The sequence below is a fragment of the Colias philodice genome, chromosome 29 (genome assembly GCF_061535455.1).
Source record: "Colias philodice isolate Cphi_HAF_F1 chromosome 29, ilColPhil1 Martin Lab GWU primary, whole genome shotgun sequence".
In the NCBI taxonomy this organism is placed as follows: Eukaryota; Metazoa; Arthropoda; class Insecta; order Lepidoptera; family Pieridae; genus Colias; species Colias philodice.
Genome location: NC_143114.1, coordinates 6,309,795 through 6,335,077, shown reverse-complemented (window position 1 = coordinate 6,335,077; position 25,283 = coordinate 6,309,795). Strand labels below are relative to the sequence as shown.

Below are 25,283 nucleotides of genomic sequence, written 5' to 3'. Positions count from 1 at the left end.
TTATCTGCTCGTAATTATTACCTATCCGAATTTAGCTTGTTTGACATTTAAATTATGACATTTAAAATTCGATAACAAAATGACGTGGAGTATCAGGTTAGAAGTTTGTTTTAGCTCGTATTTACAAATATTTTGAGAGAAATAAATAGTGAATGCATATAATATAATCGCCAAGATAGTAAGCTAACCAAAATGATTGAGATATCCGACACCCAGAGTAAGTACCCCAGTGTTTTGCAAAATTTCCATAAGTTACTACATTCACTAATTTCGATGTTTTAATCGGTAATTAATCAATGATTAGGTGTAATAATGATATCTCTATGACATGTAATATGATACCTAATTGCTTGACTTTGAATTTAAATGACTGTGATTTATTTATATTAAAAAATGCACTTATAGTTTAAACATTATGCAAACACTTGCACTGCAACTATTTATGGATAGATTATCGATCAAATTGTCTTAGCAATATTATAATTATTATTAAGATCATTATTTATAGTGTCTATAAGTATTAATACACCGTTGTTCAGCATACATTAAATAATGTAAAATTGATAATAACAATTTTATATTATGTACATAATTTATTTACATATTCAGCTAAAAATAATCATTAGTAGCTAATAAAAGATTGCGCAATACAAATATTCCTAAACCAATGACTTTCCAAATTAATGATTATGAACTGCATTTTAGAATGTTAAGTAGGTAATAAACAATAATGTAAAATATGTGTGGCACTCGAGGACTGCCGCGGTAAAGCTATTGCATAGCATTGTATTGCTGTGCCGGTTGGAGTGGGCGGTGTTAGGTTTTTTGTTACAAAGTTTTTACATTAGGTCACCGCACTTAAAGTTTGAGATAAAAGCTATGCAATAGCTAATCTATATCTCTTAATAATTTATTAAAGTAACTAATTTTTTTTTAAACACTTTACATTCAAGTATACAGTCATAATTAATTCAAATTTAGTCCAAGGAATTTTATATAGATTAAAAACACATTAACAGCAATGCAAGAAAAGTTTTTGCTTGTTTCCTCGATAATGTTTTTCCTTTAGTATATATCGTAAATATTATTTCTTACAGAGATTGGTGTTGGTCTGGCCGGGTTTGGAATGACATTCCTCTTCCTCGGTGTATTATTATTATTTGATAAAGGCTTACTAGCTATTGGTAATGTGAGTATATTGAGTTTTTTACTTGGAATTATATAAATTAAGGGCCGATTTTTCAATGCTTCGATAAAACTTATCCGTCCAATAAAGTATTACACGATAATATTAAAATGTCACGTAAACTGTAAAATACGGGCAATTAGAATACTTTTTTAAAATGGTAGTTTTATTCATTATTCGACGAATTAGTTTTATGCAAGCATTGAAAAATCGGCCCTAAAGTAAATTTTTTATACTTAATAGTTAAATATATATTGTGCAATTTGATATGTTTTTTAGAAAAATAACATATTTAAGAAACCCAGGAATTTGTTTTTTTTTTAAACTAGCGGTCCGCCCCGGCTTCGCCCGTGGTACATAATATTTACGTTTTCTCTACATAAGAACCATTCTCGTACTTCAAGGAATATAATAAAAAAAGAATTATCGAAATCGGTTCAGCCGTTCACGAGTTATGCGCTTACCAACACATTTTGCGATTCATTTTTATATGGCTTGCGAATTATATTCTGTGAAATTAATCCGCAGGCGGTTTCGCCCGCTTTGCACCTAAACAAATTATATGTATACTAAAACCTTCCTCTTGAATCACTCTATCTATAAAAAGCCCCATAAAAGTCTGTTGCTAATTTTAAAGGTCTAAGCATACAGACACACAGCTCCCAGAAAGTGACCTTATTTTCTACAATGTAGTGTGAAGTGAAGTCCCGCGTCCCCTAGTGGGGTAAGGGGCAGATGTATTATTCATATGTCTGTTTCACTGATCAATTTTCTTTAGGGACAAGTAGGTGATTCTGTGTCCTGCCAGACCAAGACATTTATTTTTTCTTCGTCTCCACCGGGAATCGAACCCAGGACCTCTCGGTTCTACGCTCACGCGTCAACCCACACGTCAACCACTACCAAAGAGGCGGTCACACAATTTAGTGATTATCTATATAATATACAGATTATGTAAATAATAAGTTGTATATTATGAGCTCAAAGGAGGTTATAGTCTTGCATACGCTGAGTACGTAAAAAATACTTATAAAATTCCAGACGCATTTTTTTTTTCAAAAAGAAGAATTCTTAAACCTCTATGTGTACAGTGTACACCCCTAACAAGCAACCCGTCCAACTTTGCCACCCGAACGTGAGCTATCGTTTAAGATTATGTTTTTATGGACAAAATGCTCGCAGTATCGAAGCGGTATATGCCGGCTGAGCGAAGCTAGAGAAGAAAACATGGATTTTAAGGAAAAAAATTAGCAAAAAATTTTTGACGTAATAAGTATTTTTTACGTGATCAGTGTATGCAAAACTACAAGTCCCTTCGCGCTTAGTATACCCATAGTGGGACACCCTGTATAAAAACGAAACCCGTTTTCCTTCACGGTCACGGCATCACGCGTGAACGGGTGGACCGATTTCGATAATTCTTTTTTTATTATTGTCCTTGAAGTACGAGGATGGTTCTTATGTAGAGAAAACGTAAATATGTACCACGGGCGAAGCCGGGGCGGACCCCTAGTATTTATATATTGTTATTATTGTATAATTAAACTTACAGATTGTTTTCAGATTCTATTCATAAGTGGACTGGCATGTGTCATCGGGTTGCAAAGAACGTTCTTCTTTTTCTTTCAACGGCACAAAATTAAAGCATCCGTGGCTTTCTTTGGAGGCATTATTGTTGTGTTACTTGGATGGCCGATGTTTGGCATGATCGCTGAAATATACGGGTTTTTGTTATTATTTAGGTATGTAATTATGATGTTTTTATAGTGACTTGTTTTCTTGTGCGTGTGTGTGACGAAGAGTTTTGCTTCTATCTATACTATTATTGAGTTTGTTTGAACGTGCTAATCTCAGGAACTACTGGTCCGCTTTTAAAAATTGTTTCGGTGTTAGATAGCCCATTCATCGAGGAAGGCGAGTGAGTAGATTGTACTATAGTAGAGCCATTTTAATAGGCAACATTTGACAGTTCAACAAAATTCAAGAACGTAACCTAGTAACGACGACATAGAATAACATGATATTTCGTTTTATTAGAACTGCACATTTGCTTGACTTTTTTCAATTACGACTACATATTTATAATAACAATGACCGATACAAGTAATTTTAAGATTTCATTTTACTGATAAACCATTTTAAACATAATAAACAATTTCTGAATTGAAGAACTGACGTCGCTACAATTTTGTGTCAATAAACCTTTTTTCTTTTTAAATACCAGAGACGTTACTCTAAAAATCGAAATCTGACATCTAGAATCGAATGCATTGATTACTTGTGAATAAAAATTATCATAAATCAATAAATTCGATTGACAAATGTTTCAAATCCGTATCGATTAATTCACTTTAATCGATGTTTTTAAGCAGGTTACCTCTCTTCGAAGATAAAATTGATAGACGTCAAATGTTGCCTATTAAATTGGCTCGACAATAACAGTCAAATATATTCTTAAGCTTATCTACACTAATAATATTATAAAGAGGAAAACTTTGATTGTTTGATTGTAATGAATAGGCTCATAAACTACTGGACTGATTTTAAAAATTCTTTCACCATTCGAAAGCTACATTATCCACAAGTAATATAGGCTATATATTATCACGCTAAGACCAACAGGAGCGGAGCCACGCGGGTGAAACCGCGCGGCACAGCTAGTTATAAATATTATACTCATAAATCATCGTCAGACGGCACCACGGTATGACCATGGATGCAGAATAAAATCCCTTCTCATGATCAATTTCTTTCTAATATTGAGACTTTACTTTTAACACTATGCAACAATGACGATGTAATACTAAAAATAAGAAATATGTTACTAATTTATTTTTTAAAATGGGTGGGGGGGGGGGGTGATGTTGCCATGTGCGAAATCATAATTGTTTATTTTTTCAGGGGTTTCTTACCAGCAGCGATTAATTTCCTAAGAATGGTGCCAGTATTAGGGTCTCTCCTGAGCTTACCTATAATTCGAGGGGTAATGTATTATTTTATTTTAAAATTATATAAAAAAAATATTGTAAATAATTAGGATGAATCTGTAATTATATTTTTATTGAAGATGATTTTATGGACACACAAAATTTGTGTTTTACAACAATGTGTGTTTTTATAATAACGTCTTTTTTAATTTCCTTTTTATGTTTTGCAAAAAGAAGGAATAAAAAATGGACATACTTATATTTTTTGCCATGATTATTTGTCATAAAAGAGAAAAAATAGATAAAAAATGTTTTAAATTAACCATTTCAACTTTATTTACAAATTATTTCTGAAAATTTAATTAAATTTATATGCAAGGTCATTAAGCATTTAATTTTTTTTCAGGTCGTAGACAGGATAGCTGGCGACAATGGCCGAAATATGGTATGATAATGTTGCCATGCCAAAAGACTATTAGTGTATATTTAATCTGTGAAAGTGGATGCGTGTTTAAAATATATTTTTAATTGTGTACAAGTTTTTTTAATTTGAAAATAAAACCTTGTCTATCATATCTTTTGTTGTGTCCTTTTTTACTTTTTTCACTGTATTTTCTACATCTGAAGAATTTGACTCGGCAATCGTTGTTCTGCCAGGACTTTTAAGGGGTTTGAAAAAATAGGCGGGTTCTCACTGAGGGAGCAACCTCGCGCTATATCGAACAACTGAATTTAATATGTACTAGTCTCATACATAAAATTTCATAAAATTGGACAACAAGTAGTTTCACAAAAAAAGTCATATTGTGCGAGTTCTTCTATTCTGTTATTATACATAGAAAAATGTTGATTTCGAATTAATTATCCAGTTACGAAGCATTATTAATAACTAACAATGTTTTTAGGATGGCCCATCGTAAAGCGGGAACTGCAACGAAGAATTATTATTTTATTAAACGAAAATGTTCCATATATGCATGTCTTTTATTTCTTTAAACGAGAAAATTTTCAAATTTAAGACTGTAAAAACAACGTGAAATAGATAATACACGTACTTACTTCTTTTTCCATGCACTACAGTGAAATATGCACGGATAAACCTTTTATAAATGAAATATTGAATATTATTTAAAAAAAAACGAACCCCTTGTATCCATGGCCTTATAAAAATAAAAAAAGTGAACAGTTGACAGCTGCGCGTCGATATTTTTGTGATATTTTAGATGGCAGCACACGTCCTGTCAAATGTAGCTCAGTTACCGCCCGTCCCCGGGCGAACGTAAAAGCGTGCGAGGTTGTTGTCAATCCGATCAATACCCTCGACGGCGGATTGAAAAACAATATCGTAATAAGCACTTACGCTACGAACTGTTACGCCATGAATAAAAAATGTCCAATTAATCCCTTTTAGCGTTATAAATGCAATCGATAGCGCTTAATCGTTGCAAATTACGGACTATTCTGTCAGATTGATGTGGGAAGGGCCACGGTAGATTCATGTCGCACAATAATTAATATGTAATTCAAATCCTGTGAGATGAGTGAATTTTTAATTTTTATTCGCCTTTAAAGTGAAACTGGGGTGTTGTGTGATTTGTGAATAGATTTATAGCTGTATTATTGTGAGTATACGATGTTTTTGAATAACATTGTGTTTTCTGTTGCTTTTATTATATAGTTAATTAATAATAATTCTTTAAAATTCTAATGATTTATGCGTTGCTTGTGTTTTCATGATTTGCTTTTTTTTGTTGCTTTGTTGTTTTTTGTTCTATGAAATAATTTAGATTTATTTTATTGTTTATATTGTGTGTGTTTAATTTTTATTTTAGAAAAATTAAAATTAATAACCCCTTTTTGTTTTATTTAAAACCTATTATTTCACTGTTTATATATGTATACTTAAGTATGTTTTGTGTTTTATTTCTTCAAAATTCCATCAAATATTAATTATAATTATTAATTACGAATTGATTAAGTGATTTATTAGAATAATGTAAAATAAGAAGCTTTTATAGCTTATAAGCAACGTCGACGCATTTGATGTTAGGTAATCTACTGTAATGTTGGTTTAGAAGACGGATACTGAATTTCAATAGTTTCTTATTTGTATACAAATTTATTTCAATTTGTTGTTGTAAGAGATACAAAAGAGATTTGGGTAAGTATTACTTACCTATTTCTCATATAATATATAATGTAACTACATATAATAATATAATATAATATCATAATCTATACTGATATTATAAAGGTGAAGAGTTTGTTTGAACGCGCTAATCTCAGGAACTACTGGTCCGATTTGAAAAATTCTTTCGGTATAGCCCATAGCCCATTTATCGAGGAATGAGGCTATAATGTTGCACATTGCACTGAGACCAACAGGAGCGGAGCCGCGTGGTTTAAACCGCAAAGCGCAGCTAGTTAGAAATAATTTGGAAAATCCAAAAGTGCACGCCTCATAATTTTTTTTTAATAATTATTTATTATTTATAAATTATTATTTTTGTTTATTTAATAACAATTAAACCACATCGAATCAGACCCTGAAAAATGAAAGGGTTCTATTCCTGAGCATACTCAAGCGTAAGAGAAAAAAATAGACTCGATTAGTAAAGTATTTCGGTCGCTATCGTGTTAACAAGAAAATCCTCCGCACATACAGACGTCCAAGACAGAACTTTTTTAAACTGTTTTTTAACTAGTTTAAATAACAAAAATGACATCAAAAATATCATGAATGTTGAAAATAGTGTTTTTTCTTAATATGTGTGTGTATGTATTATCTTACAAGTGCAATGTATTATACATAAAGACATTTTAAGTTTAAAAAATCAGATGTTTTGCGCGAAGTGACAGTAGTACCCACCTCAACGCTTCGCTTATGAGGCGTGCAATAAATAACATCATAGATTTATCTATCTTCGATTAAAAACCACACTCGGATCGTTTATACAGTAATATATAGGTATTATCGAACTATAACACTAGATTTGCAAACAAGAGAAAGTCTCTATAGAAAAGAGAACTACCACTAAACGAGAATTTACACTAACATTGTTATAGATACCTCTTGCGTCATCTTCACTGTTTGAAACTAGTTGATTCCGTACTCAAAGATAAAGTTTTATTCATTCCTATACTGTAATAAAAGTACTCTTTGACACTTTTAAAATCTCTTTAGAAGGAATTTAAAAATTTAACTCCTATTTCTAGAGCGGCGGTTCTCAAACTTTTGAGTATACCACTCAATAAATTGAATCGATTGTAGATACTATTCCTTTGTCCACAATAATGTAGATTGTTTTGATACATTTTATGAAGTTAAAAATTTAAAATCTGTAATAAGTATTTAACTGTTTCTAACCGACTTCAAAAAAAAGAGGAGGCTATCAATTATATGTTTTTTTATAGCTATAATTTTGAATTGAATACATTATACTTGTATACGTAGTATATTATTATTAGTCTGTGATTATACGTACTAAATCTATACTAATATTATAAAGCTGAAGAGTTTGTTTGTTTGTTTGAACGCGCTAATCTCGGGAACTACTGGTCCGATTTGAAAAATTCTTCCGCTGTTAGATAGCCCATTTATCGAGGCAGGTTATAGGCTATGTATCATCACGCTACGACCAATAGGAGTGGAGCCACGGGGGTGAAACCGCGCGGAGCAGCTAGTTATAGCATAAAATAATGTGACCCCAAGACTCATTATTACGAAAAAACGCGTATTACAATAAGAAATGGAAATAAATATTGTGGCATCTTTCCTTATTGTTTACCCATGTTTACATCTTAAAGATCCACAAGAGAAAGGGTCCCTTACAAGTAGGGGTTCATAAAGACTTTGGGTCTCACATTTTTAAATAGAATACCATATTTATACATTTGTAGGGATTGTGTTGGTTACATAAACACTATTTCAGACTGAAATAGTGTTTATGTATTATATGAATTGTAGTAACTGAGAAATTCAGGATTGATTTGAAAAATTCTTACGGTTTTAGATAGCGCATTTAATATATCATCACGCTAAGGCCAACAGGAGCGGAGTAATGCGGGTAAAACCGCGGGGCACCGCTAGTTAGTAAGTAGCGACTTTTATGTCCAAAAAGTTTGATTGCAATATTAATATTTGTCGCTATGTATCTTCATTACTTTTTTATTGCTCGAGAATAGCCCAAAGCAGATTATATCTACTTCCAAGTAATACTGGGTGTGACTGGGTATCGAGTGTCGACTAATCGCATATGAATAGTTTTTGCTTGAATAAACGATGGTGGGCGAATCATACGAATTTCCAGATTTATAAATATTAGTGTCTTGGCGTATTGTAGGTATAGTCTGTTTTTAGTAGATATTTAGGTAATGGAATACTACCCACAGCACAAACGAATTATCACTATTAACCTGCGTGTATTTCTGTTATGGAATACTACCCACATTACATTACTGAAGCGACTAAATATTTGTACTATCAGCTGATTATTGTCACAATAAATTAATTTGTTTTATTGCCATAACACAAAATCTGGCAAAATTACCACTAGGTTTACTCTTATTTTTCCTTACCATTTTTCAATTATTTATTAGGTAAACTTTATACTACTTACGTACGTACGTCCGCAAATTTTAAAGAGTAGGTTACTACTAATATTATAAATGCGAAAGTTTGTGAGGATGTGTGTGTGTGTTTGTTACTCTTTCACGCAAATACTACTACCGATTACAATGAAATTTAGCACACATATAGAGGGTAACTTGGATTAACACATAGGATAGTTTTTATCCCGGAAATCCCACGGGAACGGGAACTATGCGGGTTTTCCTTTGAAAACGCGGGCGAAGCTGCGGGCAAAAATCTAGTAGGTCATATACAAACATATACAACATACATGTGAAGCGAATATGATGACAATGTTATAATGCTTAATTAAATACAAACCAAAGAATCTAATTGCAAAGAACTATTGTAAAAGTCATTGTATGATTTTACAACCTCAAATTGTGGAGTGTACTTTAAACGTAGTTTTAGCTTATAGGGGTAAAGATTAAATCTACCCTCGTTTTAAAATATTCTTCAGTCAAAGCAATAAAAACAGTATAGCAATAAAGGTGATATAATTTACATAATGTTCGACGACTACATCGTTTGAGAGATTTTATAGGATCGATTTCCGGTACAGTAATTCGTGTTCGAATTTCAAATTCGATGCGGGTATACGCAATTTATTGGTCCATATTTCTCCATATTATTTGATGGCAATGATATAAGTAAAAAGGTGTAGATACAAACATAACATTCCATCTTTGAAAACGGCACACTAACGCACACACGATTAGACGTCAAAGTGAGAAGGCATATTCAATAATTACCAGGAGTAAAAAAGAGATAACAGAAGTAAAATGTGGCTAATTAGCCACTTTTCGAAGTAGGTACTCTCGGAGCGTTAATAACCTTTTTACAGCTTTTTGCTATTTATTTATTTATTTATTTTATTCATAACAAGTAATTGACAGGTTTTACCCCAAAGCATTACATGTTTAGTTTTACACAAAATATTAAAAATAGGATACAGTTTTCATTAACTATCGACTTAAGAATTTAAAAACATTGGATTTATATGTATTTATAGACGTATTAAATAAATCTGTCTCGGGTAGCAGAGCGAGCAAGTCGTTTACTAATTTTACCGAACGCACCAAGGGGGCGTTACGGCCAGAAACAGTTCTTACACCTTGCTGCACAGCAAGGAAATCACGACCCCGACGTAGTCCCAACCCAGAAGGAGCCGCTACACTATAAATAAACTTCGGAGGAATTTTAAAAGAAATTCGTTCAAGGCTAAATGGGTTATCTATACCACCATTTAGCACCTGATAAACGTGTACTAGTAAAATGTATAATTGCGCCTTGATTCAAGACTGAAAAAGCCTGTCATACCATATACATAAAGAGACGGGTACATAGGTATATGGATAGTATCCACACATCTGCCTAAATGCAAACCTACAGAACTTTTTTTGAATTTTCTCTAACATAAGAATATATTTTTTTTCATGCGGATCCCAGATAATACAATTATATTCCAAACTACTTCGGACGTATGCCTGGTAAAGAGAAATAGTACATTTCATGTCAGAAAAATTATTACCAGTTCGAATAATAAAACCGAGAATTTTTAAAGACTTATTGCATATATTCACGATATGGTCCTTAAAATTTAATCGAGAAGTAAAAGTAACTCCTAGATCTTTAATTGTGGTAACGCGCTGGATACACTGTCCACCTAAATAATATGTGTAATCGATTGGCGTTCGAGACCGCGAGTAGCTCATAATTTTGCATTTACCAATATTAAAATACAATTAATATTAATATAGTTGTTTGATAGTAATTAGTTTTCTTATAGCTGCATGCGGGTAAATGTTGCCGTATTTTGAGCAACGATTAATAAAAGCCAATGCTACTAGTTTTAGCACGCGACGGCGTATCTTTTTTGGCACTACTCTGCTAAAATAAAACAGCACTTTAAAAGCTATAACTATAGTTATTTAGGTATTTATTTGAGTTAACACGTTCACTGCGGCACCTAAAATGCCAAACTTACCGTTGTTGCGGCATGTCTTCCATACTTCACATCGGCAAGTTCACCACTGTGCGTCATGAGCCATTTTTATCACATCGCACCTTCTGACTTTGAAGGTTAATAATTTCATGAAATTTCAAGATATTTCAAAAATTTTTTTTTCAGATTGTATATAGTCTAGTATATACCGCATGAATAGCTTTTAGTTTGACCGAATAGTTTAAAAGATATGAGGGAAAATGTAAACCCCTGATTTTGTGAAAAATTATTTGCCATCCCGCACTGCGTTGATACGGCATGTTTACAGTAATAGCGATGGGAAACACTGTAAAATAAAACATCGATATCGATATAAATCAATTTTGTATATTTCAGTCTGATTGTTAACAGATAACGAGATCGTCGATACAAAAAAAAACACATATAAAACAAGGTACTTGATAGAGTACTATCAGGAAATTGTTCAGTAACTTTTGTTTTAATTTGTTCAGTAACTTTTGTTTTAATGTTTTATATTATTTTCACAACTGTCATCACATTTTTGCATTTATGCTACGAAATAAAAGAAAGTAAAAAAACTAAAGCCTTTAAGGTATCATTGTCATTTAAAAAAACTCAAAAGAAAAGTGCTTCGGTCCTGGTGCATCACTATGCGAGACTGACACGCGGCGCGCTCGCAGTACAGTGCGGCATGAGGTGCTTGTCCATGGCAAAATATTTGACATGCCGCATACAAAAGAAACGGTTTCTTTTCTATGCGTTGGTCCAATATTTTGCCATACGATTTTTAAACGAAATTGAGTCCTACTTCAAACTGTGATCACAAAAATATATTTGTCTCTTTTCTAGTCATTAATTAACATATAAAAAACCTCGCCGCGCCACGGTGAAAACTGCGATTTTGGGCGCCGCACTGTGGTGTAGTCGCTGATGGCCCGATACTGGACATGCCGCAGTGAACGTGTTAATAAGTTGATATGGAGAACGAATCTTAAAAAATTGTACGACGCAATATTGCAAATCATCACTATAGTGTAAAACAAAGTCGCTTTCTCTGTCCCTATGTCCCTTTGTATGCTTAAATCTTTAAAACTAAGCAACGGATTTTGATGCGGTTTTTTTATAGATAGAGTGATTCAAGAGGAAGGTTTTAGTATATAATTTATTAGGTTTTAGATAAAGCGGGCGAAGCCGCGTGCGGAAAGCTAGTAATAAAATATATTATAGGTATAATAAACTGTTATTTCATTACAAAGTATATAGGTACTAACCTTTTATAACCTGCCAACAGCCTATTACTGGATATATCACAAGTCAAATATGTATATGTACATATAGGTAAGTCAGTTAACCTCCTTACATAAACCTCATTTGTTTGGTTTATCTGTGCTCCCCAGGTACACGCTGTATGCGCTATCTCCATTTCTAAATTACAAAAAGATTGGCTAGGTATTAGGTTTTAGCCTTGAAGCCTTATTTCGTACAGCTTATTAGTATTAGTATTAGTATTTTGTTTTTCTCTTCCCATTATACTTTATTATTTAGTTCTTGAAACTATTACTGTATTTAGTAGTGCTATCCGCGAGGGGGGCTAGTGATCTGTACTACAGGTCTTTCACAGACCTATTTCAGACACTAGTCCTTCACAACGAAAATGCTACATAATTACATATTTAGTTCGTTTGTAATAGCTTTAAGTTGTGAAGGCAAATAAATGAACTTTTTATTTTATTTTTTTATTTTAGCTTTGTGTGTAAAGTGAATATATAATCACTTTTTAACCAACTTTAAAAAAGAAGGAGGATGCTTTTGTAGTTTTAATACGTATTAAAGAGATCCGTTTTTAATCAAGTAACTATGTGAAAAATATTAATTCAGATTTCAGAGTGCATTAAAACCTTTCAAACAGACAACAGGTCCTTATATCATAAGAATATACCGGCCGAATTGAATCATCTGTTTTTTTTTAAGTTGGCTAATAAAAGACAAGTCATACGTGTGCGTAAAATAGCATAATATTTCATATTGTCCAACATTTAGATAATTAAGCGAAATTCAACCTACTTTGAGTCTATGTTAAAATGAGTTACTGAACTTTTAATACATACCCTCTGTATAGGTTCTCGATACCATCGTAATAAATTCAGTAGTTTTGCCTATTTGGACAAAATAATGTAATCTCAAACACATACTTTATAATATAAATGGTAATGTACTAAATACAGAAATGTTCAAATATTTACCACAGTGACTTGGCACAAAATAAAAATAAAGTTTCCCGCCAAAAGAATGACAGTTTAAAAGTTGACACAGACTATACATGATATGATTGATGGCCGTGCTGATAGCCTTTTAGCATGCCTTTTTGTATCTGTCACTCGCGTATCAAAGCTGTTTAATACAGATTGTACATGACTTTTATTTTTTTTAACTTTTTACGGCATTTATGGCGTGCTATTTATTATCTGTGTTGTTTTACGAAAGGGTATGTTTATGCTTTTGCAAGCTGACTCAGAGAAGGGTTCATTTCTATTTTAACACATTAAAGTACCTGGGACAATACTAATAATTATTATATTCCAGACAAGGTGTGCCCGCGATTTCGTTCGCGTGTATATTTAAATGCAAATTAAATTCTTCAAAATAAATTACAGCTAATCATATGATTCTGTTGGCTAATACCTGTATAATAAAAAAAGGGACAACATAATCCATCCCACATCCATCCAGTAGGTCTTATACGTTTTATATATATACATATTATATGGAAGAAATTTACATAACTATCACTATTTATTTTTTATTTATTTATTTACTACAATAATACAATTCATTATAAATTAAATTAAACTGGCACAAACATAATCTCTTTAGAGATTTACCGCGCGCCATTGCCGTCGACATAGAAAACAAAGATTCGATAATATAATATTGATAAACAAAAATACATATATTAGTTATTACAGACATTCATTCACAAAACTAACAAAAATATCCCGCAACATCTAAGTACAATACATCTTTTATTTAATTATCATAAGAAATAACAAACGTGGGTAGAAACAAAAAATATTAATCTACATCTTATCGCAACTGCGGTCTGCACTCTGCACCCACAGGGTGTTGATTTTCGCTTACAGAATTAATTAATTGATAAATTGATTTACATTTTTTACATACACAATTATATGTCAGTAGATAATGGATGTGTGTATTTTATGTATATATACACATATTCAAATACAAATTATGGCGTTAGTCTAAGATAAGTATACATAATTTTAGTCATGGTCGTACTTATGAATATTTATCAATAATTAATTGTTCATAGTAGTTTTTTAGTTTTATTTTAATATTTTTATCTGTTAGTGTATCTTTAAGTGTTTTAGGTAGTCTATTTATTAAGTTAGGGATTACGTAGTTTAATGTTCTTTTTCCATAAAGGTTATTATAGCTTGGTAACTGAAGAACTGAGAGGTCCGCCCTACGAGCTGTATAATACGAGTGTTTTATTTTGATGAAATTATCTGTAAAAAAGTATTGTTTTAATAACACTAGTTCAACTTGTTCGTGAATAGGTAATATTTTTAGAAAAGAGAATAATTTTCTATAGTCGTCATTGTAAGTTGTTTTAAGATTACTTGGCACAATTACTTTTAGGATACGTAGCTGTAGTGAAAAAATGCTATCGAGATGTGTTTTGTATGTTCTCCCATAACTTGATAGTCCGTATAGTATTATAGACTCCACCAGAGCTTTATAAAGTAACAGTAGCGTTTTGTATGGCACTTTGTATTTGATTAGAGAGAATTTAGCTAATATGGCTCTAAGCTTATCACAAACGTGGTTTATGTGAGCTTTCCAATTTAATCGATCGTCAATGATTAAGCCAAGATATGTGTGATTGCTAACGAGACCTATAGCGTCACATGAGCAAGCATGTATAGCGTCACATTTTTTGGAATGTAGGCAACTATGATTATGAGCTATTAATTTTGGTGAAATTGCGCTGCGGTTATGACTTGAACTAACGTACATTAATTTTGTTTTGCAAGCATTGAGTACTAATCCTGCGTCGTGGGACCACCTAATGAGAGTATCAAAATCACTTTGAAGTTTTGTTAGAGCCTCATCTACACTATTACCAGTTGAAACTAGGCACGTATCATCAGCAAACTGATAGATCTCGCACTGTTTTAATGCATTGGAGAGGCTGTTTACATATGTTAGATAGTGCAGCGGTCCGAGGACCGAGCCCTGTGCCGTGCCTTCCGTAACGTGTACTGGGTAGCTGTCAGCATTGAGGACTCGAACTTGATATGATCTATCTTGGAGATAATTCTCACACCATGTCAAGAGACTTCCTCTAATACCGCTATCATTTAGATTTTTTATCAGTGTGCTGTGCCTTAAGGTGTCAAACGCCTTACTATAGTCAATAAATACGATTAGGACATGCTTTTTACTGTCAAGGTGTTTATAAAGACTATCTGTAAAGGTGGAAAGCAGCTGTGTTGTATTTTTATGCGGTTGAAATCCGTATTGATTTTTTGTTAATATGTCGTTGCGTTCATAAAAACTGTAAATTTGGCTACTAATATACTTTTCTATTATTTTGTCTATAGTAGGTAATATGGTTATTGGTCTATATTTGTCATAATCGTTTCTGTTACCATTTTTATGAATTGGACGAACAATGCCTTTTTTAAGTTCTGTCGGATATTTACCACTTATGATGCTGGTGTTTATTAAATTTGCCAAGGTATTTTTTATTTTCTCACAAAGTAATTTAACGTCAATTGCTCTTATTCTATCCAACCCAGGAGCTTTGTTGCTATTTAATGCTCTAATTATTTTGGCCACTGAATTGGCGTCGGCTCGCTTAAATCGCATGCTTACATTTGCCGAGTGTTCATAGCATTTTTTATCAAGCAATGGTTCCACACATTTCGGGATTATTTGTTTGACACTGTTGTGAAAAGTTGAGGCAAAATTATTTGCAATATCGTTACTTGTTGTCCCTTTCTTAATAAATGCATTACGCAGTATTGAATCAATAGAAGATTTTATTCTACCTCAATATATATTTCTCTCAAATGGTTTATCTATCCTTTCTATTTTTCTTTATTATCCTTTGCTATGTGCGCTTCAGTAAAATTTCTGCGTCCTTATTTAAAATTTGATGTATAATCTGTATGCTTATTTTTAGACGTTCCCTAAAAATCGTGTGTCAGCTTGTTGGTCAAACTCACAGTTGTAGGTCACAAAATATAAAACATTCCAAGGACACAAGTAACATAATAAATAAACATATTTGGTGGATTAATAATTATTTGCACCGTTCTTTGTTCATTAATATTATTTGCTTGTAATATATACCATATCAGGATATTTAATGGGCTTGCGTGCTACAAATTTGTAGCATGCAGCCAAACGTCACGCAAACAGCCAATACAAAGTGTCAAAATTATTTTTTATCTGTGCTGTTTGGGTTTTTGGCGCGAGTATTATTAAAATTTGACGTAACGTACTTAACCGTAATTATTTTTTGTATTATTTTAGAAGTATAAAATATTGGAATTTAAACCATTTTCTAATACAGACGTTTTATTAAGTTTATCAGCGTTGGAGCCAGGTAAACCATTACCACAGATTAATTAGTTATGGTAGATATTACGGACAAAATTTTTCAATGTCTATAATAAAAACTGAAAGTACCTATTCTTATAACAACGCATCGTATCTTTTATTCTTAAAATCAATCAAATTCAATGTTTGATTGAACACGTTTATCTTAGGAACTACGATTTAAAAAATTATTTGAATGTTAGATAAGTCCATTTATCGAGGAAAGCTTATAAAATAATTATCACGCTAAGGCCAATAGGTGCGGAGCAATGCGGGTAAAACCGCAGGGTACAGCTAGTCTTCTTTTATATATTATATATCTTCTTATATGTATATAAAAATGAATCGTAAAATGTGTTGGTAAGCGCATAACTCGAGAACGGCTGAACCGATTTCGATAATTCTTTTTTTATTATATTCCTTGAAGTACGAGGATGGTTCATATGCAGTGGCGGTACGTTCATACAAGCCGAAAAGCCCGGCTTGCCTTAGAAATTCGCTACGAGATAGGAAAATAACCAAATTCACGTTTGAATATTCGCGCGCAATGAGCAGTTCATAATTTGCTCCGAAATTCAATGAAAACTCACCTACAATATAATATATAATACGCCTAGCATAAAACAATGACGAATTCGAGTAAACTTTTAATTTCATCCTTCTTCCTATCAGAATAAGGTCGTACCTTTTATTTTGACGTTACAATCTAAATTGGATGGATTATAACATGTAGTTGTCTCGCTTGCACGCGTGGGCTTTTACCGGGCTTTGCGCTCATCTCTTCTAACGTATGAAATTTCGTCTAAGTAGCTACATACCTAGCCATAGAATTCTATAGCAATCTGTATGGAAAATAAAGCCACGATAAAGCCCGGCTTTAACAGTGTGAAGATAGTTACGATTGCGCGAACGAACGTCGTGAATATTATTGTTATTAACTTATTAGGTATAGTGTGTTTGAGCGGGTGATTATATCGGTGTAATTTAGGTTATGTTTTTCGAATTTTGTGATAAAATGAGTGTCGCGACAGCAGATTGTGTTGTAAATTGTGATGGTTTGCTTTGTGCTCAGCGGGGGAAAGGTAAAATCATTAAACTTTACTGAAAAACATCAATTAATTTCTTCATAAAAACCAACTCCCGATTTGTGCATTACCCAAACAGCTAGTAAGTCACATAAACGAAATTTTAATTAAAATATGTTTACGAATTAATCGATTTCATGAATAAGAATTGCTTAGAAGCCCCAGCTGTTGAAACTTGCACATTTGGTACTTGGTAGTTATGATTTCTGCTAGTAGGTAGGTATAAGGTAGTTCTTCCACGGAGCGTGCTTTCTCATCGTTAAATCGAATTCATAGGTACGTATTTAAGAAATACACAAAGCCAAGAACGCCTTATTGAATTATCAATAATTGAAAGTTGTTAGGTAATTGAATTCTAAAACAATCACCTACTTTCTTCCGATTCCGATTCCGATTCCGATGATATAAAATCTTTCCTTCAGAAGATCGCCGTTTTGAATTATTGGAATATAAATGATCTGTTCAATTTTATTTATAATATAATGTCATACTCATACAGTTTAATAATTATAATTTATCGATTTTAATGATAAACGTTTGACTCAACTGTTAGCGGGCGCGCGTGAAAATTTAGAAGATTTGATTCGGTAATTACACAGTATAGGTACCTTAGGAAGGTTTCTAATTCAAGAAAAGGGTACCCAGCAAAAACTTTGAAAACTTTGGGCTTGCCCATTCCTTACACCCTAGGCACGCCACTGTTCATATGTAGAGAAAACGTAAACATGTACCACGGGCGAAGCCGGGGCGGACCGCTAGTCTATAATCTTTATATATAAAAATGAATCGCAAAATGTGTTGGTAAGCGCATAACTCGAGAACGGCTGAACCGATTTCGATAATTCCTTTTTTATTATATTCCTTGAAGTACGAGGATGGTTCTTATGTAGAGAAAACGTAAACATGTACCACGGGCGAAGCCGGGGCGGACCGCTAGTATAAAAATGAATCCCAAAATGATTATGTTGGTAAGCGCATAACTTGAGAACGGCTGAACCAATTTCGATAATTATTTTTTTATTATATTCCTTGAAGTACGAGGATGGTTCTTATGTAGAGAAAACGTAAATATGTACCACGGGCGAAGCCGGGGCGGACCGCTAGTACTGAATAAAGCTTCATCAAACGTGTTATCTAATGTTAACGTGTTATAAATATATGAATTCAAGTGGAAATAGAAAGCTATTATTTTACCACTTGACACCAAAACGGCTTAACATATCTGTGTGAAATTTGGCACAGAACAATGTCTGGAATACTGTTCATGATTTTATGCGAGTACAGCGCAAGCAAAACAGTAACTCGAAGCTAGTGCATTATAATAATGAGGTATTCGAGTAGGTACTAGCTGTGCCCCGTAGTTTTACTCGGAGTGCTCCGCTCTTGTTGGTCTTAGCGTGATATAGTCTATAGCCTTCCTCGACAAATGGGCTATCTAACCGAAAGAATATTTCAAATCGGGCCAGTAGGTCCTGAGATTAGCGCGATCAAACAAACAAACAATTTCTTTAGCTTTATAATATTAAAAAGTAGGTAGACTAATAGGTCCTTAATATGAAAGTCTGTCCGTCCCCCAGTTAGGCATTGGCGGTAAACCTTTTTTTCAAAATAGTAGACCAATATATGTCTATGTAGACTCTTTCTTCGTATGCATTACGAAAAAAATCCGAAAAAGGAATTCTTCATTTTCAATACACATTTTTTTCAAGAGCCTCCAACATTGCTCCAACACCACTCGTTCCGACTGTACAATATCCTTGAGCTAGTGCTAAAAAAACAAGGAACTAAAAGTGTAACACATGAAGCATTACATTAGTATGTAACTAGACCGTTTCGCATCCACCTGACCCGAGTTTCGACCTTCACAGCGCAAACATCATAAATAAAGAGCACTTTCAATTGGCGCCAAAGTCTTGCATATCGCGTGTTGAACGCCGCTTCGTCTGTCGTGCGAAGGGCTGGCAACGATCAGTTTTAACCAGGATTCACGAATAACCTCATCCATGAGTTTGCCTTAGCACAGAGTACCGCGTAAACGCGTCTCTCAAAATCGGTACAAACTTAACATGGCCGTCCTCAGTGGGATCGGAACTTGCATTATAACAAGGGAAGATTATAGTTAACAAGCTATAGTATATTGGCTGTCTACCAAAGAAATTTTCTAGTGTCAAAATCTACTATCATTAATATTCTTATCTCATACAAATAGTAAATTTTTTCCGAAACATTCATTCGTGCCCTTTGTTTTGAGTCATATGCTAACCCCAGACAGGTACCATCGCGTGACCTGTCAAATAATTTTTCATTCCATAATATACAATAATAATTTACCCCGTGGTTCTTCGAAAATACTTACGCGACGTTATGACTTAGCCATTGCAAGTAGCAATATTTAGGAGAATCATATTTTATTAGTAAAGCAGTGGAATTGTCTATACTAATATTATAAAGAGGAAAGGTTTGTATGTATGTATGTAGGTATGTATGGTTTTCAGGCATAAACTACTGGACCGATTTTGATGAAATTTGGAACAGATAATCTTTAGACCCTGAGGAAGAACATAGGCTACCTTTTATTGCGAAATATGTACCACGGGCGAAGCCGGGCCGGACCGCTAGTAGCAAATAAAATAAGTATGTTTTCTGACAAATCCGCGTTGTAATAAAAATCACCCACATTCAATATTTATTTAAGTGCAAATAATTTAGCACTCGGAGGCAAACCTTTAAATACGATAAAACAACGGCATCTGCGTATTAATGTACAGCTTCATTACTATGATATTTCTATTGTATGTAGAAAGAGAACAAGTTTTATGTAGGTAAATTAAAACAAACCTCTTTCTTCAATATTGTTCCAAAAACTCCAAGCTGACAACCCTACCCGTATCACAGGGTTTTAAAAACTACCGGACTAGGCTGGCGAGCTGCCAATACATGAACGTTATTATTGAAAAGAAAACTCCAGCAATAAACTGGTTTTATAAGGTAGAAGTTTATTAGAAGATTGTTGTATAAACATATCGCGTGTACTGAGAAGTTATTGTATTTGCTCTGCCAAAGTATGGCAATAAAATGTATGTATGTATCTCTATTGTGTTAGAATTTATATGAGAAATATGTTATTTACTCTCTTTGTGGAATCTTATTAAAGTAAACGTGTTTTAGTACGATGTGTTAGAATTTGTATACCTAAGTATACAATTATCACTAGGTACACAGTATAAAACAAAGTCGCTTTTTTGTCCCTATGTCCCTATGTATGCTTAATTCTTTAAAACTACGCAACGGACTTTGATGCAGTTTTTTGTAATAGATAGAGTGATTCAAGAGGAAGGTTTTAGTATATTTATTAGGTTTAACGTCAAAGTTTTTTTGCTAAATTTTTCCTGAAAATCCATATTTTCTTCTCTAGCTTGGCGCAGCCGGCATAATATACCGCTTCGCTAATATCATAATATGAGCATTTTGTCTATGAAAACATAATCTTAAACGATAGCTCACGTGCCGGTGGCAAAGTTTGGCGGGTTGCTTGTTATGGATTTACACAAAAAAAATGCGTCTGGAATTTTATAAGTATTTTTTACGAACTCAGTGTATGCAAAACTATAACCTCCTTTGAGCTTAGTATACCAACAGTGGGACATCCTGTTTATAGTAAGTACCTATAGTCTAAGGTGGTCAAAATATGTCTTATAGTCATTCATAGAAAATTGTAGCACAGATAACTAAATAGTTATACGTGTCTTGTAGTGTGTTTTAGTGTGTGAAAACTTCAAACTCAAAATGTCAGAACTAGAACACGTAATTGGACGCGAAATTGAAAATCAGAGCGGAGTGATTCACAAATGATCGGAAATAGACTGGGGTAGAAGCCTTTGAAAATAATGAAAAGATAAAAAAAATCGCAGTCGGATGAAACCCATTAGAAAAGGAGGGGAATATGATAAAAATGTAAGGAAAAATAAATTACGGTCAATCTGAGTTCGGGAAGCGGGAGGGGGGAGCTTTTAAGAGAAAAAAATGGTTTCTCTCGATTTCCGACAAAACTACAAGTCCTATAGAAAAAAGTTCAATGGCAAAGTTGTAGGTAATTAAAAGTTCTACAACTTTTATATTCACAATTTTTTCACATAACCTAAAAATTTAGGTGAAAAATTAAAAAAACCAAGTTTTTGGTCTTTTATTTCTATCTACTTCAAAATTTATTTTTTTTCTACGAAATTTGGTGGAAACTTACTTTATTATGTCCCAAATACACTGTAATTTATTTGATTGAAAATATTTATTTTTTCGCCTTATTTTGAATTAATACCAAAAAAACAACCTAATTTTCAATCGAAAAGTCACCCGTCAAAATATCAGCTTTTTTCAAAAACTTGGGGTGCCTTTTATTCATTGAAATCTCTACTTTCATATGGTGTAAAAAAAATAAACACCACTATAGTAAATGTTCTCAGGAAATACATACAAACCACATACAAACAGTGTAATAATGAGCTTTTACTAAATCAGGCACACTTCTTGAACTCTATATCTTATCTTGTATCGGCTTTTCGGTAATATTTCAAAAGAAAAATAATTATCTGTTCTAAGTTTAATATTTTACAGCATATTCAAAAGCAAAATGATGTCGATAAAAACATTTCAGGTAGTTCGAGAAGTGTGCCTGATTTAGTAAAAGCTAATTTTCAGACTGTTTGTATGCATTTCCTGAGAACATTTACTATGGTGGTGTTTATTTTTTTTACACCATATGAAAGTAGAGATTTCAATGAATAAAAGGCACCCCAAGTTTTTGAAAAAAGCTGATATTTTGACGGGTGAATTTTCGATTGAAAATTAGGTTGTTTTTTTGGTATTAATTCAAAATAAGGCGAAAAAATAAATATTTTCAATCAAATAAATTACAGTGTATTTGGGACATAATAAAGTAAGTTTCCACCAAATTTCGTAGAAAAAAAATAAATTTTGAAGTAGATAGAAATAAAAGACCAAAAACTTGGTTTTTTTAATTTTTCACCTAAATTTTTAGGTTATGTGAAAAAATTGTGCGTACAAAAGTTGTAGAACTTTTAATTACCTACAACTTTGCCATTGAACTTTTTTCTATAGGACTTGTAGTTGTGTCGGAAATCGAGAGAAACCATTTTTTTCTCTTAAAAGCTCCCCCCTCCCGCTTCCCGAACTCGGATTGACCGTAATTTATTTTTCCTTACATTTTTATCATATTCCCCTCCTTTTCTAATGGGTTTCATCCGACTGCGATTTTTTTTTGTTTCAAAAATTATCTACTCTAGTCTAAAAGGTTGTTTTGCGATTCGATTTCGATTTATGTTGAATATTGGAGAAATATGATTTTAATGGTGCTACAATCATGCTATAGGTAACTTTTAAAAAGCTTCAAAGTAAACTTGAGGCCTGAAAAGGAAAATAATAATAATTAAACTGTGATGATAATATAATAAATAAGTATTTAATTTTTTAATATACGTATATAGGTATAGCATTAAAATGCTTAAATAACAACTTTATGAAGAATAAATTAGAATTGATAATATTCTCACATCATCTACCTATGGCTTAAAACTGTGGCTTAAAATTTATCAAATAATAATTTTTCAACCTTCATTCTTCCTGAATCTTGTTAGAGACTGCTTTTTACAAAAAAGAAGCTTCATTTGTCATAAGATTTGTCATATTTTCCGAGGGACAAATGACTATAATTTCCTTGTTTAAACTGGGTCAAGCTGTACGTATGTTGTATGAATAATTGTAATGTTAATTTATTTTAATTAATAAGTAATAAGTATAATATAATTATGTGCCACAATTCTCATATCATTACTGGATAATTGATGCAACGTACCACAATTTTCATATAATTTGTGGACAATTGATGCATATTACATTTTGTTGGTTACATTGTGTATGCGTAATTATAGATTAAATATTATTTAGCAATTATAGCAAACTTTAAACGCGATTATATTATTTACTAGCTTTCCGCCCGCGGTTTCGCCTACTTTGTCTAAAACTTAACAAATTATAGTCGAAAACCATCCTCAAGAGCTACTCTATCTATTAAAAAAACCGCATCAAAATCCGTTTCGTTGTTTTAAAGATATATACCCATACACAAACGCACAGACAGCGACAGCGACTTAATTGTATAATACCTAGAGTATGTTGGTCCATGATAATATGTACCTATATATCGCTTCGATGCTTCGAACACTTTTTTTATGAGCTTGCTGTAATAATCCGTTGAAAACATTTTTCCTAAATAGCCGCATAAAATCAAACAGCAGAAAATACGTTTAAAAGATTATTATCCACCATACATAATATATGATTAATGATATAGATCACATAAAAAACCGACAAAGCCACGATCTTCGCTTATTAAAAGGCTTGTAGCATCGTAACAAATTCAGCCTGGTTCATAAAAGGTTATGTCTCCACCCCACGTTATAACAAGACTGTAATATCCCCGCAGAGAGGAACTTTGTACCCATGCATAATTTTCATAAGGCGGGTCCACACAGCGAGCAGCCTCGCGAAGCAGCTGTGTGGACGTGGCTTAACCGAGGAAAGCGCGTGTGTGAGCTGAGCCATCGATTGTCGAAACACGCTTTTATTAGTAGTTTATATACAGTGGTTGACGCGTGAGCGTAACACCGAGGGGTCCTGGGTTCGATTCCCGGTGGAGACTAAGAAAAATAATGTCTTGGTCTGGTAGGACACAGAATACTGATCACCTACTTGTCCCTAAAGAAAATCGATCAATGAAACAGATGTATAATGCATTTGCTTGCATTCACTTAAATCATACGGTGTAAAGGGCCATATAGATCTATATTAAACGAACAATGTATTCAAGGTATTTAATTGGTTAAGGATTAATGCTGTATTGGTTAAAATCGCATCGAAAATTAGCCATTATTTTTCGTAAAAAGTAAATGACAAAAAAATGTTATTGTGGGTTATCCATAAGAGATAGACATATACCATCGCGGACTTTTCTATAGACCTTTTCAATGTGTATAATACTTAGTACATTATTTTGATAAAACTCGTAGGGTTCAGCCTGCGTTTGCAATGTAAGCGGAAAAAATGTAATTTTTTACGACATCACTTTAGAAACCTCAAAAATAACAGTACTTCTCCACTATTTAATGGATGTTATTATACATATAAACCTTCCTCTTGAATCACTCTATCTATTAAAAAAACCGCATCAAAATCCGTTGCGTAGTTTCAAAGATTTAAGCGTACAAAAGGACATAGGGACATAGGGACAGGGAAATCGACTTTGTTTTATACTATGTAGTGATTATTTTTGCTCAAAAACTGGTTCTCTGCCATGCACACTTAAATCTGAACTCACACACACGTATTCGAACGAACAAATGACTCAAGTATCGAATGTTTTGAGTTGTTGAGCGCGAATTTACTTGATTATTTTTCCGACCCAAATATCGACCAATAGAATTGCACCATTCGACGTCACGTGGTACAACCTACATGGTATTATAGTATAATAATTATACTGATAATTTTTTGAAAATTTTCTCTGGTCGTTGACGTCAAACTGTCAGGTTCAATTCAATTGTGAAATTATTGGCCGACATTTGGGACGGAAAAATAATCTCCCGAATACCACACGAGCTTCAAAATTATCTGGCATTTCCCTCAAGGTTCCCTGCAAACAAATAATGTCGTCAAGTTTTTCAGGAAAAATCATTTTTTTTTAACCTTGACTAAAAACTTGACTCCTTCATTTGTTTGCAACGAACCTATCGGAAAATACCCGATAATTTTGAAGCTCTTATGGTATTATAAGTGATAATTTGATATT

General features: G+C 33.0%; 2 protein-coding genes across 4 annotated transcripts in view; both read left to right on the top strand.

Annotated features, from left to right (window-relative positions):
• The first annotated feature begins 55 nt into the window (after positions 1–55).
• On the top strand, positions 56–5,087 carry LOC149476039 (vesicle transport protein GOT1B). 2 transcript variants are annotated; one of them, XM_089713095.1, is made up of 6 exons: positions 56–217; positions 1,098–1,189; positions 2,750–2,928; positions 4,088–4,169; positions 4,520–4,558; positions 5,019–5,087. In XM_089713095.1, exons 1-6 carry the CDS (start codon positions 193–195, stop codon positions 5,031–5,033), a joined length of 432 nt encoding a protein of 143 aa, XP_089569221.1. In that variant the 5' UTR covers positions 56–192; the 3' UTR covers positions 5,034–5,087. The 2 variants fall into 2 exon arrangements, with proteins under 2 accessions (XP_089569221.1, XP_089569222.1); XM_089713096.1 differs by having other exon boundaries at positions 4,520–5,087.
• A 304-nt stretch (positions 5,088–5,391) lies between these two features.
• Positions 5,392–25,283, top strand: part of LOC149476038 (A-type potassium channel modulatory protein KCNIP1) — a 62,448-nt gene continuing 42,556 nt past the window's right edge. For both annotated transcript variants that reach the window (XM_089713086.1, XM_089713087.1), the window contains exon 1: positions 5,392–5,735. The gene's annotated coding sequence lies outside the window, so the exon portion shown is untranslated. The remainder of the gene's footprint in view (positions 5,736–25,283) is intronic.